We start from the raw sequence: 16,164 nt of genomic DNA on the forward strand, positions 1-16,164 counted from the left end.
CTTCATGATTGGAATGAATAACAAACTCCTTTGGCCATAAGTAGTGCTGCCATGTCTCAAGTACACGCACCAAAGCATACAATTCTTTGTCATACACAAAATAATTTAATTGGGCACCTCCCAATTTTTCACTAAAATATGCTACTGGTTTTCCTTGTTGCATTAAAACTCCTCCTATCCCAATTCCACTAGCATCACATTCTACTTCAAAAGTTTTAGTGAAATCAGGAAGAACAAGTAATGGTACTTCAGTCAAATGTTTCTTTAATTCTTGAAAAGCAGTTTCTTATGAGTTCACCCATTTAAAATCAACCCCTTTCTTTGTCAATTCATTCAAAGGAGCAGCGATGGTACTGAAATCTCTCACAAATCTCCTATAAAAACCAGCAAGGCCATGAAAACTTCTTACTTGACTTACATTCGTAGGAGCTGGCCAATCCTTGATGGCTTTCACCTTTGATTCATCTACTTCTATGCCCTTTCCTGATACAACAAAGCCAAGAAACACAACATGGTCTGTGCAAAAACTGCACTTCTCAAGATTAGCAAATAATTTCTCCTTTCTAAGCTCATCCAAGACTTGTCGAATGTGTTTCATATGCTCTCCAACAGACTTGTTGTAAATTAGAATATCATCAAAGTAGACAACAACAAATTTTCCAATGAAAGCTCGCAGGACATGGTTCATTAATCTCATGAAAGTACTAGGGGCATTAGTCAAACCAAAAGGAATAACTAACCATTAATATAGCCCAAATTTAGTTTTAAATGCAGTTTTCCATTCATCTCCCGCTTTCATTCTAATTTGATGGTAACCACTTCTCAAGTCAATTTTAGTAAATATTATGGAACCACTCAATTCATCAAGCATATCATCTAACCATAGAATAGGATGACGATAGCAAACAGTGATATTATTTATAGCTCTACAATCAACACACATCCTCCAAGAACCATCCTTTTTGGGCACTAATATCATAGGAACAGCACACGGACTTAAGCTTTCACGAACAAAACCTTTATCAAGAAGTTCTTGTACTTGCCTTTGTATTTCTTTTGTTTCTTCAGGATTGGTGTAACAGAACCAACCAAATCATAAGAACGTAAGTACAAAAACAATCACCGAAGCGATCAAATTCCTGTACTTAAGCTCCTATAATCCCGGTAGTCCGGAAATCACGAAGGATTTCAACCAACTCTCGACATACAAACCAAGATCGTATTGATTCAACACAACATATCATCTGTTACAACATTTCATAATAAGCATTCGGATTACATCCATCAGAGTTTAAATAGAATATTACAAACCAAGTTTGAGTGTGCGGAAGCAACATAGTTTAGTACAAAACATCATAGTTTTCAATTACATTGCCAAGTCTGAGTCATGTCCCACAAAAGCATTATCAGGTACGAGAAGTAGTAGAGACCACGCCCAACGGTCTAGTCTTCATCCCCAGCTAGGAGAAGGCAGTACTTGCAGCAACCAAAGTAGTACTGGTCATCTGCAATAGGTGGGAGATAAACCTTGAGTACGAGAAGGTACTCAGTTAGACTTACCCGTCAAAACCAAAAATAAAAGACACCAAGGATCATGCAAGGCTTATGAGGTGGGCTAGCTTGACACAGTTGCATAAAAGAGCTTATGATTATAGTAACCAATTTAAACTTAGCATCAAGCTTATCATCATTTACCTGTCCACTAGATTAGCACCTGTACTAGAGCACTCACTTATTAGGAGCAAACAATATTAACCATAGCAGGTATAATAAGGCTGTCATCATCATATCATCAATTCTGAACCATTATGTTATTTAGTGTATCTACATTGGAGATAAGCCCGTCAAGTTCTCACTAACCGAGAGAGACGGTGACTCGAATCAAATTACAACTCAGCTGAGGGGGTATTCCTAACTCTCACCCTGGCATACTTAGCAAGGGTAGCCGTGGGTCACCTTTAGGACAACTCAGGAACCAAATTCACGGGTTCGATCAGCGCCAGCGCTCTCAGGGATTACCCTTCTGCCAGGACGATCAGGACTTTTAAATCACCTGCCCTTGGACTCACGCCTACGGCTCCCTTCCGAGGTGTACTTTGTACTTATCGACTCCCGGCCTGAGTTGAGCTACTTGGCTTCGCGGTCGGTCTCCAGACCCGACCAACTAAGAGAGAGGCATGCGTTCAACATGAATAGGAAAGGCTCCAAGATTCAGTCCTTAATCAACACAGACGGAGTCACTGCAAACCGGCAAGCCTCCGCCCGGTCTCCATTTCAAATTAAGACTGGTTCTTTTCCACGATAGCAAATATAGCCAACCATGCCATATGTATCTTCCTATATCTCGCAGGTGACAGGAAATCACCTGACTTCTACCACGTTTAAGCAGGGCTAAGCACTACACGAGCCTGAGCTACATAGGATTCAGGGTATCAATATCTAGACAAGGATCGGATAACCAATGCAGCAAGTGTTTGCATCCAACACCTAAACTTAATGCAACAATATATATGGCACTAGGGTGAGAGTTAATGCAACACCTAAACTTAATCCAACACCTAAACTTAATGCAACAATATATATATATATATAACAATAATACTGTAACTACATTTCGGAAATTAGGAGGCTTAATATGCTCCAGGGCTTGCCTTTCACAAAGTTGCAAGGACGGTGATCCGGGCACTCAACGGCGACCTCGTCTGGCACTTCTCCTGAAAGCTGCACCTCCTGAACCTCCGGTGCCGGCTGCTGCTGCTCGCTCGGTTCCTCGAATTCCAGCAGTGTTACTCCCTCCGGTACACCTATTGCATGCCGATGCATGAGATAAATATCATGGATGCATAAGGAATGACATGATGCTCATGATGAATGAATCACAGTAAGTGTTTACGAAAGCATCACTGGACACTCGTTTACCGAGTAAAATAGCTCTATTCAAATCACTTTAAGTATGTATCTAACTTAACTTAAAGAACAAGATCAACTTACCTAACTTGCATAACCTAAGATAAAGATGCTCATCTTCGGTTAAAGGCCTAACACCTAGGAACATTACCACAAACTTAGAAATAGTAAAGACATACATAAATCAACATTTAAAGTTTCATATGCACACAAGTAGTCCCTTAATTCAATCACAACAAGAGTTATACAAATCCAAATGACTTGCATGAGGACATTCTGGAAAGCTTATGAAATTCTCTACAAATCATTTGTAAACATCAAAGCATGATTCTTACGTTAATCAAATCGAATTCCAGTAAACCTAGAATCTGTCCAGGAATGACAGGGTTACTAAATTAATTATTTAATGATGATGCAAAAGCATAATTGGACCAACCCAAGTTTACCAACATGTTTTTCATACCCAAGAAACATCAGAAAGTATAGTGCCAACTTCTAAATAAATTATTTAATATCCTTTTCCAATTTATTTAGTTAATTAGGTGATTAAAGCAATATATAGTAAAACTATTCATAAAAATCTACAAAATTTATAGTAGCTATCTCACGCTTCACATAGACTACCATAAATATTTCAAAGCCATTGAGCAAGCAGAACTTGCTATATCCAAAATAACAGGTGGCATGCCTATTTTTAGCATAATTAGGAAACCCTAATGAAAAGTGTCAAGCAACAGATTTCACATTTTTTCTAGCATCATTCTAGCATAAGAACCTTACTCACCAAATTTTACCTATACTGGATCTATAGAAAAATTATGAAAATTCACACAAGATCCATCCATTGATAAAAAGAAATTCTATAACTCAAAAACTGTACATGCACTAGCTCTGAAATTTTAACCAGAGCTTCTACTAAGCAATAATAGATTACCCACAAAATTTCATAATTTTTGGACCACAGAAACTCAAGATAAAATTCAAACAAGCTTGCATGCATCTAAAAACACATTTCAAAGTCCTATTTCATTCATCCAAAATTTCTAAAACATGTGCTCATATAATATTTTTATTAAATACTAGACATTACTAGGAACTCAACAAAATTGGAACCATAGCATTTGGAGCTACCAATTAGGAGATACACATTTTTGAATCATGCACACAATTCTGTGAAAAACAAAATAAACAAAACCAAAAAAAAAGAAAATCAACTTCGCAACTGGGCCGGCCCAAACAGATCCGGCGGCCCGCGAAGCCCACGCCCACATACGCTAGCACGGCCCAGAAGCAGCGTAGCCCAAGTCAGGCTCCCGCCTCTACGCTTCAGCGGCTGACGATGGGGACCCGCGCGTCAGTGAGAGAAACAGGGGAGGAGGAATGGACGGTGGCGTAGTTCGTCACCGGTGGCTTCTCCGGCGAAGGCAACGGTGTCAACATGTTCGCCTCACCCAAGCACACCTAGGGGAACCAATTATTGTAGCTAATGACTCAGCTAGAGGGGGTGGTGACGGCCATGGCGGCATGTGGCCACGGCATGGCCGGCTCCGGCGAGGCTACGGCGTCATGGCCCTAGTGGCACACTCAACGAGCTTCAGCATCACACACCGAGGCTAGCGCAAGGGAGAGAAGGGGTGATAAGGGGCTCGAGCAGCACGGCCACGTGCGAGCTCAGCCAACGGCGGTCATGGTGACCCGGTGGAGCTGCGCTCACGGGGAGGTCTACCTGAGGCGAAAATGGAGTGGCGGTGGTGTCGCAGACGTAGAGAAGTTCACAGCGGGGCTGTGGCTTGGATGAATCGGTTAATGGCACTCAGTGTTGGTGGATTTTGGCTCGGTGGCGTCACAGTGTCCCGGTCGTCGTGCTCGCGGAGGAAGGGGACGGTAGTGAGGGAAATGGCGAGATGCAGAGAGAGTGGCAAGGAGTTGGCCTTCTTCTAGAGCTCGGACGCACGACATGGAGCCTTCGGCAGAGCCTGCGCGCCACGCGGTGAGCGTCGCCTGAGCCGGTCGGCCACCGTGCTCACTGAACGTTTTTAGAAACGTTGCGATTCAGTCATCGATTGATCCGACTGACAGCGAGTATTCCTCGTGTCAACACGGCTAAACCAATGACCCTTTGCAAAAACTATGTACATGAAATTTGTAGGTGTACCATCCATCTACAATTTCTTTTCAAGGACCATGACCTAATTCTCCATGGATCAGCAGTTACATCAAGCCAAAGTGGGCTTGATCCAACTGAAATTGCTGTTAAGACTTAGCATATTTTTCAGTGTTGAAATCAGCATGAAATTTTGACTTGTGGGCCATGTTTGAGCATGTTCTAGCCATTTTCATGAAATGATCATAAAACAACTTTTGTTCCTTAATAATTTAGCTACAACTTTGGTAAAGAGTTCACAGCCATGCAAAGTCTCTAAGCTAGTCTTTTGAAATAGTCAAACAGTGACACTCCAAGGGTCAATTCAAGTCAAACCTCTCCCAAAGGGCAATTTTGTCATTTTGATCTACATGAACAAGGTCCCAACAAGTAACCTAAGTGTAGTTAAGGTGTAATAGACCATAATCAACCACTTTACAAAATTGTTATACCAACTTCTAATGATCACATGTGATAAAGCAACTAAAACAAGCAATTCACTCATATGTTGCAATGCAATGTTTCACATGTTGCATGACTTTGTTGTTATTCTATACTTGTCACATTACTACCATGTTGCCATGTTTCAAGGTATGAGAATTTTAGGTTACATTCACATGTTGCACTACTACCATTCTAAGCAATCAAGTATGAAACAAACAGAATATGCGAATGTTGCATACGTATGTTTCAATGACAATGGCCTGATGACATAGATGATGCATATGTTTATGAAATGACATGCAATTTAGTGGAAGCCAAACACCTAGGGTGTTACAATTGGTGCGGTATGGTGGACGGTTAGGGAGTGCAGCCCTTGGAATGAGATCAATTTGATGTTCAATTCCATGAATGGGAGGTAGTCCAGCTGGTGTTTCTTCTGGAAAAAAGTCTTCATAGTCCTGCAAAAGATGAGACACAACACTAGAAAGAGAGGTGATATCATTAGGTGAAATTAAAATGTCTTTGCACATAAGTACAAAGAGCACTTGATCTGGGTTGTTCCTCACTTCTCTCAGCTCAGATTTTGTGGCTAGCATAACTAGATGCTCTCCCTCTCCTTTCTTTTTATCTCTCAAATTTGGCTTGTGGCACTCACTGAATTGTGGATGGAACTCAATTTCTTTTGCTCTTCTCTTCCTTCACTTGCCGTGCTAATTTCAGTTTGCTTTTGTAAGTGCTCAGCCATGATTTGTTGAGGCGTCATAGGCTTGAGTACAAACTTCTTTCCTTTCAAATCTAGTGTGTACTGATTTGTTCTCCCACAATGCTGAGTATATCGATCATATTGCCAAGGTCTTCCAAGCAGCAAGTGGCACACAGACATCGGTGCCACATCACACTCTATTGTGTCAACATATTCACCAATTTTGAATGGAACCTTTACTCTATAACCAATCTTAATATCTCCCGAATCATTCAACCATTGGACATGATATGGATGAGGGTGCCGCTGTAGTTTCAAACCAAGCTTGTCAACCATCTCACAACTAGCAAGATTATGGCAGCTCCCGCCATCAATGATCACCTTGACTACCTTATATTGCACTTTAGCTCTGGTTTGAAAAAGATTATGTCGCTGTCCATTTTCAGCTTCCTTCATTTGAACGCTCAAAATTTGAGCCACCACAAGAGCAGCACCTTGCTCAAATTCACATCTAGTATGTTCCTCATCTTCATGAGCCTCATCATCATACTCTTCCTCAACTTCCTCTTCACTAGCTGATTCATATTCTCCATTGTCTTTCACAATGATCACACGATTATTCAGACACTCCTTGATTACATGCCCACAACCTCCACACTTGAAGCATTGAATCCCACTACTCTTGGCTGTAGAACCCACTAAAGTAGTGGTGGATGCTGATGGTTTAGAGTTCATGCCTTGGGCAGCAGCATTCTTCCCTCTAAAACCACCCTACACATTAGAACGTAAGTCTCCACTTGAGCTTTTTGCTGATGAGGGTGCAGCAGTAAACCTCAAGATTGACTTGCCTCCTCCTAACATAGTCCTCATGCCATATGACAAGGGCTTGTTGTTCTTAGCATCTTGTTGCAATTGACATTCAGCTTTAGTTGCTTGATGTACCAAATCAATAAGACAACGGTACGGCTGAAACTCAACAATGCGCTGGATATTGCGATGTAACCCAACCATGAAATGTGCAATAGTTTGCTCTTCATCTTCATACACATTAGCTCTAATCATAGCCTTCTCCATCTCTTTATAATACTCCTCAATAGAGAGGCTTCCTTGCTTCAGATTCTGCAATTTATCAAAAAGATCACGCTGATAGTGCTTCGGCACAAAATGAATTCTCATTTCTCGCTTCATCTCATCCCATGTTGCAATAGGGTTTTCTCCATCTTCTTCTCGATCACGCAGAAGTTGTTCCCACCATATCAGAGCATATCCATCAAACTCAAGAGATGCCATGGCTAATTTCTTCTCCTCTGAATAATTATGCAAGTGAAATATCTTGTCCACCTTCAACTCCCAAGTGAAGTAAGCTTCAGGATCAGATCCTCCATCAAATTTTGGCATGGTAAATTTCAGTTTGCCAAACCTCTTCTCATGGTTGCCTCTTCTATGATGTCGGCGACCACCACGATATTGGGAATGATTATCTTCATCCACATCTTCAGATTCATCATTGTCATCATTTCTTCGACCTCGTCCTCTTCCTCTACCATGTGTAGCACCTTGGTTTCTCCTTTCTTGTTCTCTTGCTCTTCTAGCAGCAGCTCTTCCATCACTATCTTCTCCATCTTCACCATGGTTGCTTGCACCATCATGAGGTTGATGACGCCCTCTGATTTCAGTCAAAAGAGCCTGAAGATCTCGGGTCAACCGATCTTGCTTCTCTTCCATGCTTTGCCGGAGTTCATTAAATTGTGCCATAGTAACACAATCTTCTATCTCAACATCACCCATCTCCTGTGTAAGGTTAGCTAAATACGAACAATAGGTATTTATGGAATATAAAAAAAAATTGGTAGCTCTCACAACCTCACCTCTCATACCAACCAAAGCTCTGATGAAGTCCCTATGGGTTATAGGAAAAACAACGTGTGATGGTAACGAAAGTGATGGCAAGGCGAATACAAGACCAGAGAGTACCGATTATGATGGCTTGTATGTGGAGCTTGGTAGGGAGTGATACACAAGGAATGCAATCTGAAATCTAGTTGTTGTAAAGTTAAATGACAATCCAAACTAGAAGTTCTCTGCCTAGTGCTGACCATAGGATATGAATGATGTAAATAGATCAAACACACGCGCAAAGAGATTTCGGATTTGATGCAAACAAGGAGTATGATTGGGATGCAAGTGTTGCGATCAGACCCAACCAAAATTTGCACCAAACAAAGATAGCAAACTGGTTACTCACTTGATATGAAAAACTTTCAGCACTTGTGCACATAAACCAACTGATCTTCAACTTTTCTTTCAGAACTTTTCTCAACTCTCTTTTTTTTGTTGCACTTTTTTTATAGAACTAAACACAGGGATCAGATATAACACTTGCACACTTTATGATAGAAACGAAAGTAACTAGTAGCTATAATTTGATAGGATCAAAGTTTACGCGAAGGAGATGATATGGGTTTCAGATTTTTTTGTGGGAATTTTCAGATATATGAAAGAGGCACAAAGGACACGCGAAGGAAAAATATGATCAGCAACTAAAACAAGACTCTAATGGACTAAAACTTAACAAAACTCACTAAAATAATAGATTGAAACAAAGGGCTATGGCAAATATTTTTGTGGCTTTTTAGTGGATAGGACGAACACAAAATATATGTAGCTAAGGGTAAAGAATCCTACCGTGGTAACGAAAGCTTTGATACCAGATGATACGATGCGAGGTCCTGATCTTCACGATGTAGGATCAATCACCAGATAACTAGCTGAAGAACAGCCAGATAACTTGCTACAGACAGCGATAACTAGTGCAACCTGACAAATAAAACTCGAAGCCAACCACCGTCTTTAATCGGCAACCTGAATCGAGGATTCACCCAACCACACTCTGAAGAAACCAACCAACACAACCTACAATCAATCAAGGTAAACCTCGAAGGGAGTAGGAGCACCAATTGGGAGCGGATGAAGCCGCCGCTTCTGTAAATCCCGCGAAGGAAATCACAAGAGCAAAGGGATAGAGATCACTCTCAATATTTGTTGGCACACAGCTGAACAAAGGGGGGTTCTGTATTTCGATTATCAAAAGTCTTTCTTTTGCTTAGGAGTACATGGATATTTATACTAGGAACAACCCTCCTAGATAGGTATAAACACAAAACGGAAAAGAAAGGGTAGGCTATGTGAACAAGCTTCCACGAAATGAGTTTCTAAGTAGTTTCCGCGTGGCTATTGGTCTTCTGCGCAGTCTTTAGTGTTTTGACAATAACTCCATCTTGAAAACTCCAAATGACATGTTGTTGGTTGCGTTGGAAAGCTAACTTGATAAGATTTCACACCATGTATAGCATGCACCATGAAACATTGTAGAATGGTACAGTTTGATATGAGAAGTTGTACCAATATCATGTCCTGAGAAGACTATTAACCCTCTGAGCAGTCTGCACTAAAACTGGTCGGATCTGCACTAAAACTGGTCGGATCTGGTCGGCCTTGAAGATTAGAAACTAGATTTCACAAGCTTTCCAAAAAGTCCTCATTGACCTCCATAGCCTTCGGGAATAAAAAGTTATGATATTTTCTTCTTGACAGTTCTGTCAGTTTCAAGAGGTCTGACCAGTATGTTCTAAGCTCATCGGATTTCATTAGTTAGAAGTCCAAACTGGTCGGAGTTAGCATCTTTGGAAAGTAGACTCGACAAACTTTCCAAAATGTGTTCATTCACCTTCATAGCCTCTAGAAATCAAAAGTTATGAATATTTCTTTCTGACTGTTCTACAGGACTGGTCTGGTTCGAGTGTGGTTCTTCTCTGTGGTCATCACCTTGTGTGTTCTTGCCATTCTCTTTAGTGAACCTGAGCAACAACAACCTGCATGACTTAGGCAATATATAATTCTCATTAATATTAAATTGAACTTCATAAAGTAGCATGTTCACATCTTGTTGTAGCTTCTTTGCTTGACTATGTGTAATTGGGCCACCAAAGGCTTGGGTTGGTGTCGATGTAGGTGATACTTGAGTTGGTGTTACTTGAATTGGAGGTTGTAACATGTTGATTGATGACGTGGTCATATTAGACTTCGGTCCTTCTAGTCAATCACGGCCGCTATCACGATGGTAACTGCGGTCGTCATAGTGACGGTCGTTGTGGCATCGGTCATCGGGGCGGTCATCGTAGTGGCGTGTTGGGCGATGAGTGCTCGCATCCTCGGCATCGACGTACTGGTTGGCGGTCGTGATCATCTCACCAATCCCTATGGGCGGCTTGCGGTTGAACTTGGAGCGAAGCTCGTGGTGATGGAGTCCTCTGATGAAGGCGGTGATGACCTCCACTTCCATGATGTTGTGAATAAAATTCCTCATCTCGGAAAAGCATCTGATGTAGCTACAGAGGAGATCGGATAGCTTTTGGTTGATGCAGTTGAGATCATGCTTGGTGCCCAGTCGAGTACACATAGCCATATAATTGTCGGTGAAGACTTTTTTTAGCTCTTCCTAGGATCCGATGGAGTCCGGGGCAAGGCATGTGAACCAGTTCATGGTGGTTGGCATGAGCATGATGGGAAGATAGTTTGCCATGACACTGGTGTCTCCTCTGGCAGCGCGGACAGTAGTGGCATAAGCCTATAGCCACTGTGTTGGGTTCATCCTTCCTTTGTAGGGCTCAACGCTGGTGATTTTAAAACCATGGGCCACTGAAGTGTTCAGAGCGCCCTCGTGAATGCTAGGGGCCCTTCGGGGTTGGCGGCGCCATCATCTGTAGCATTGGTGGTGTTGAGTGCCTCGAGAGCTGAGTCTGGGTTACCGTACTCTTGCTCATACTCCTGGCGGCGGTGCACTTCTTCTTCATGGCGACCGAAGCGACATTCGTCGATATGTAATCATGCATCTCAGAGATTGTTGAGGTGCACTCGGATGTCCTGGTTGACCTCCTAGTCGTGTTGGTAGTGATGTTCGATGTGGTTGCCCCTAGCTTCGCCCTAGAGGGGTTACCTATCATCGCGGTGCTGGTCGGAGAAGCAACTTGGGCGGCGATCAGATCTTTGCGTGGCTGATCGGCAAATCGAGGTTGTGGAGCATGAAGGTCTCTAATCCTAGTGGATCTCGTTGCCCTGACAGTGTGCCTCTTTAAGCATGGTGGCGACCTTTGCAACCTCTGGTGTTTGTGGGAGCCAGGTGAGCTCGGTGGCGGCCACTACTAGATTGGCGCTTGGAGTCTTGTAGACGTCATGGCCGTCAACATGGACAAACTCATTGTCAAGGTTGCGCTGGAGTGGCCTTCCTTGCGAGTCAAGCGGCTGCTCAGCCCTAGCAAGGGCAGCCTCATTTGCTTAGCACTACATATGGTTGATGTTCTTGTTCTCGCGAGCGACGTGTTTCCTCCTTGGTTTCGCCGTTCCGAGGAGGGCTATCGACATTGATGTTGAAGATTGCACCGCCATGGAAAGGAGGGAGAGGAAGTCGCTTAGTGGTGGTTTCGACGATGGTCTCCATAGAGCCCTAGGACTTGGAGTCTAGATTCTCCTCCAGGATGGTTTGGAGGGACGCTTTGGGGCATCGGCCGACATGTAGCATGTTGACACCCAGTGGAGGCTGGTCGGCGATTTGGTCGGTGGGAGGATGGACATGTCTAGCCTAGTCATCGAATCTACCCCTTAGGGCATCTTGGTAAGCACGCGGCGATGTTGGTGAACCCAAAGGGTAGGGACATAACCCTTGGAGTCTCTTGAGCAACCTCTGATAGATCTAGATTGGAGGGTGGTCAGCGCTGAACTAGAGTGTCCAGAGTCAATTCGGCGATGGAGAGGCAATCGGCGAGCATTAGACCAATCTGATCGATGGATGTGATCAGATCATCATTGTTGATCTACCTCCTCTGGTAGTGAGGAAGTGGGCGGTGAGTTGTTGATGAAGGCAACCTCGGAGGTAGTTTCGAGATCAGATCTATAGTCGTAGGTGTTGGGGTGATTGGCGTAGAATCGATCTGCACTGGCTCGATAAGCTCTCCAACTTTGTCAACGTTGATGACCCACGAGATGGATCCAACCATGAAGATTTGGCCAGGCTATGAGAGGGACGAAGAGCCTATGGAAAAAGTCATCTTGTTCAACAAGGAAATAGCACGCACACTTACGCTCTAACTGTCGACAGAATATCATCGGTAGTCCTCCGAGGGGTATCCCACGAAGGTAGATTGATTGGTAGAGAAGTGTGTAATCAAGAACAAGAAGGCAACAGAGACACACGAGTTAGACAGGTTCAGTCTGTTAGTATGACGTAATACCCTACTCCTATGGTCTGTTGGTTTGTATTGGCTATTGTATGATATTGCGTGAGTTTGGAGGGGGTCCCTGCCCGCCTTATATAGTCCTAGGGTAGGATTACAAGTCGGTTAGATCTGAGAGATAACCGGAAAGTAATAATAGATTACAGGAATCTTGGGATCATACATATCCTAGCAGATCTCATAGTATCTTTAGGATATCTTCCCGGTGCCTTGCGGGAGGCGCCGAGCATAGTCGTGCCCCACAAGGCTTCATCTTGTGGGCTAGGCCACCCCTAAGGGCACAACCCATGTGGTCTGTCGTGGGTATCCGAGGTCGTACCCCCCACAGTCCAATACCTTGAATGCTTTCGTCTTTGGTCATGACCTAATGACTATTACCTTGGCTGATGTTTATATGTTGACTAACCTTAGAATAACAGGACCAATGCAGCCATATGAACTCTTAGGTGCTGGGTCGAAGAAACTGGCCAAAATATCAGACTGCAAAGGATGGGCAAGCTACATCCAGAACCACATTGGGAATGAATTGACTATTAGCGAAAGAGAACATGTGGCTTTTCTGAACATGTGGTTACAAAGATTCATGTTCTATGGGTTATCTTGTGGTCTGACTTACAATCATAAACTCTTGGCAGAGCATCTAGCAGTAGGCGTTGAGATTCCTCTTGGAAAGTATCTGTTGGGATTAGCTTACCACTTGATGCATCAGGTGGCCATTCAGCTGCTGAAGAATGAAGCAGTGCACACCATCAGCGGCCCTTGGTGGTTAATACAAATGTGGTTAAACTTGTATATGCATAAGATTGTAAAGCCAAATCTCTAGAATTTGAGCTTTCCCTCCTCCAACTTTGATGAGGAATACAGAGGCGAAGAAGGAAGAACCCGTCAGTGCATGAACTATGGTGAAGTTGCATCGGCCATAATAGTTGCTATCAATGTTGGCCATCTCTTCAAGAAGTTTTATAGAGGGTTTGATGTAGATATTCTAACTTGGCTACCCTAGGATGAGGATGAGAATAATGAGTTGGTCTTCCCATTTAAATTTTGATTTGAATCAGGTTGCTCAGATGAAATGGTAGCCTCAATCTTCAATTCCTTCATCAAACCTTGCGTTCTTCCAGCTGAATTTCATCATGGCCATGGCAAAATGTCTACATGTTCATTCCTTCTAGGCAACCTTCCAACCTATGAGTTTTACTACCCTTCTTTCATAGCTCATTAGTTTGGTCTTGGTCAACTGCCCCCCGGGCTAATTTTCAAAGATGTACTAAAACTGAGAGAAGGCATTAGTGAGGCAATGGAAGCTTCTAGAGTTTTTTAGTTAGGATCAGATCTTCCTTCCCTCTATCTACATGAATGGACTAGAGCCTCTTTCACTTTCCATTTATATGATCTCTAGTGGCAAGAATGGCACTCCCACCTCTTCTGCATGCCAGTTCATCCTAGCTGCATAGCTCTGGATGAAGATTTTGCTTCTGATAGTGAGGTAACTAGCTAACTCCTTTTATTTCATAAAGATCATCTACTAAAGTCCATCTGTCAACTTATCTAACAGAACTCCCTTGTAGGATGCCGAATTCAATCCCCCAATTGTGGACAAAAAAGGGCATGCCATAGAGTATTATCCGCCATGTCTAGCCTCAAGACTGGGATCAATTGCACCTCCACTAAAGAAGCTGATGAAAACTCATGCTACTTCTACAATTGTAACATAGCAATCTTCAAAGCGCAAGGCAGCCCAAGGGGTAACACAGAAAACCACTACTAGAAAAAGACTTCGCAGAACGAGACCATCAACTGCCTAGGTAAAACAATTCATCTCCTTCCCAAAATGTTTTCAACTTCTAACTCTAATTCTTTTCTCACAGTTATCAACTATTGCATCTCAATCTACTTTGGGTGCTGAATTATTGTCCTAGGAGTTTAAATTAGCACCAGCCAAGTCCTCATCGGCCGATCCTCAAAAGGGGCCAATTTTGGTTGAAACAACCGATGCCTCTAGGATAGCAGAGGATGAGAATTCTCCCACTTTACTTCCTGATGTTACTAAGGTATCTCTTCCAAACTTTTTATTCAATTTTCACCCTTCTCTGACTATTTATTATGCCAGATACTCCCTGAGGAAATGTTCACGCAGGGTAGGAGTTTGATAGTCTACCCCTTGAAAATGATCTTGTTGTTGTTTCCACCCAGACTATTGATTCCCCAGTTTAGCACACAATTGATGGTAAGAAAATCATATATCCATTTTATCCTGCTGCAACCAACATGAACTAAAAAAATCTTCCTCGATGTTTGCAGATACCAATGTTGAAAGGTCAGAGCCAATTCAACCAGGTGCCATTGGTGCATCATCATCTTTTCCTTCTGCTTAGATTGAAACTATCCCAAGAAAGGTATTGTATCCACTTCACCGTTTATCTTATTATAAACTGATTCTATCCTCCTAACAAGATTTTCTTATATATAGATACTTAATTCTCTAGCTCCAAGCTATTCTTTCAATCTTGAAGAGTATATAGATGAAGATGAAATCAGCTCATTAGCCACCTCTTCTAAAGAAGTTTTATCAGAAGAGACCAGAAATTGGCTAAGGGACATATTGCCAATGCTTGAGAAGGATATAGCCAATTTGGTCCAAGATGCAGATTCAATGCAAAGAGTCTCCTTAGTTATTAAGGATAATTTATCCCAAGATCTCATCAAAGTCTTGTCACCGTTATTCATTTTTGAAGATCAAGCCCCAAAGGTGAAAAAGGCTCAGAGGAATCTGTCTAATCATGAAGCTTTATTGGCCAAGAAGAACTCCAACAGACGAGAGGCCAAAGAGCTAGCACAGCTGATTGATAATTTGAAGAACTCTTCCCTCAGGATTGAGCCAGAGCTGAACCAACTAGAAACCAAGCGTGCAAAACTTGAGAAGGAACTGGAGAACGTGAAGGTTGCCATCGATCACCATAAGTCCAATCTGGGTCAAATACCCAATGTTATTAAGCAGAAGAAACAGGAAATGCTGACCAAGGTCAAAGAAGGCAAGGCCATCTGCAGCAGCGTTAAGAATATTCCTAGATCAGCCGAAGAAGACAAGCAACAAATCACAGAAGTCGATGCTATCCAGCTAAAAGCATTGAAAGCAATCCAGGATGTTTTAAGCTTGTAATCTGCATACCAACATATATTTTGTGTGGAAACAATGATAACTATATTTTCTGTTGATCTATTGTATTTCTTGTCTCGGCTAAAGAGCCAATTTGAAAATAGCCAATTCCAGACTTTTGACCTTACTCCAATTAAGTCTGAAAACACGGCCTTCATTGAGAAAACCCCTCCATCTTTTGTCTTTAGTTACCAATGCTGCATTCTCTCTAGCATTAGTGGGGCGGCGCTTTGCCTTATATTAATTGCGGTTGCCTTTTGCATGTCCCGAGATATCTACTATCTCACTTCATGGCTATAAATACCAGCCAAGGACTCTAGCCTCAAACACATCCACACTTGCAACTGCTTCTATTCTCTGCACTTCTCCACCTTCTTAGACCATGTAGCAGTTTTCTTCTTCCTCTCCGTAGATCCAACCAAACCCTATGGCTGGTGAGGATAACCAGGGCAAGCACATGGCGAAAGGAGTCCTGGAGGAGAACCTGCCAGTGAGCCAGCGTCTTCATCGTATGAGGTGA

The 16,164-nt window shown here is 42.6% G+C and overlaps 2 protein-coding genes across 2 annotated transcripts; one reads left to right on the plus strand and one right to left on the minus strand.

Moving 5' to 3' along the window:
- Positions 1-6,125: 6,125 nt before the first annotated feature.
- Positions 6,126-7,985, minus strand: LOC136507231 (uncharacterized). The gene is made up of 2 exons (XM_066502022.1): positions 7,140-7,985; positions 6,126-6,968 (listed from the first exon to the last, which is right to left on the minus strand). The coding sequence occupies exons 1-2, from the start codon at positions 7,983-7,985 to the stop codon at positions 6,126-6,128; spliced, it is 1,689 nt and encodes a 562-aa protein (XP_066358119.1).
- A 7,110-nt stretch (positions 7,986-15,095) lies between these two features.
- On the plus strand, positions 15,096-15,647 carry LOC136507232 (uncharacterized). The gene has a single exon (XM_066502023.1). The coding sequence runs from the start codon at positions 15,096-15,098 to the stop codon at positions 15,645-15,647; it is 552 nt and encodes a 183-aa protein (XP_066358120.1).
- The last annotated feature ends 517 nt before the right edge of the window (positions 15,648-16,164 follow it).

This window comes from Miscanthus floridulus, chromosome 15, assembly GCF_019320115.1.
Source record: "Miscanthus floridulus cultivar M001 chromosome 15, ASM1932011v1, whole genome shotgun sequence".
NCBI classification, from domain to species: domain Eukaryota; kingdom Viridiplantae; phylum Streptophyta; class Magnoliopsida; order Poales; family Poaceae; genus Miscanthus; species Miscanthus floridulus.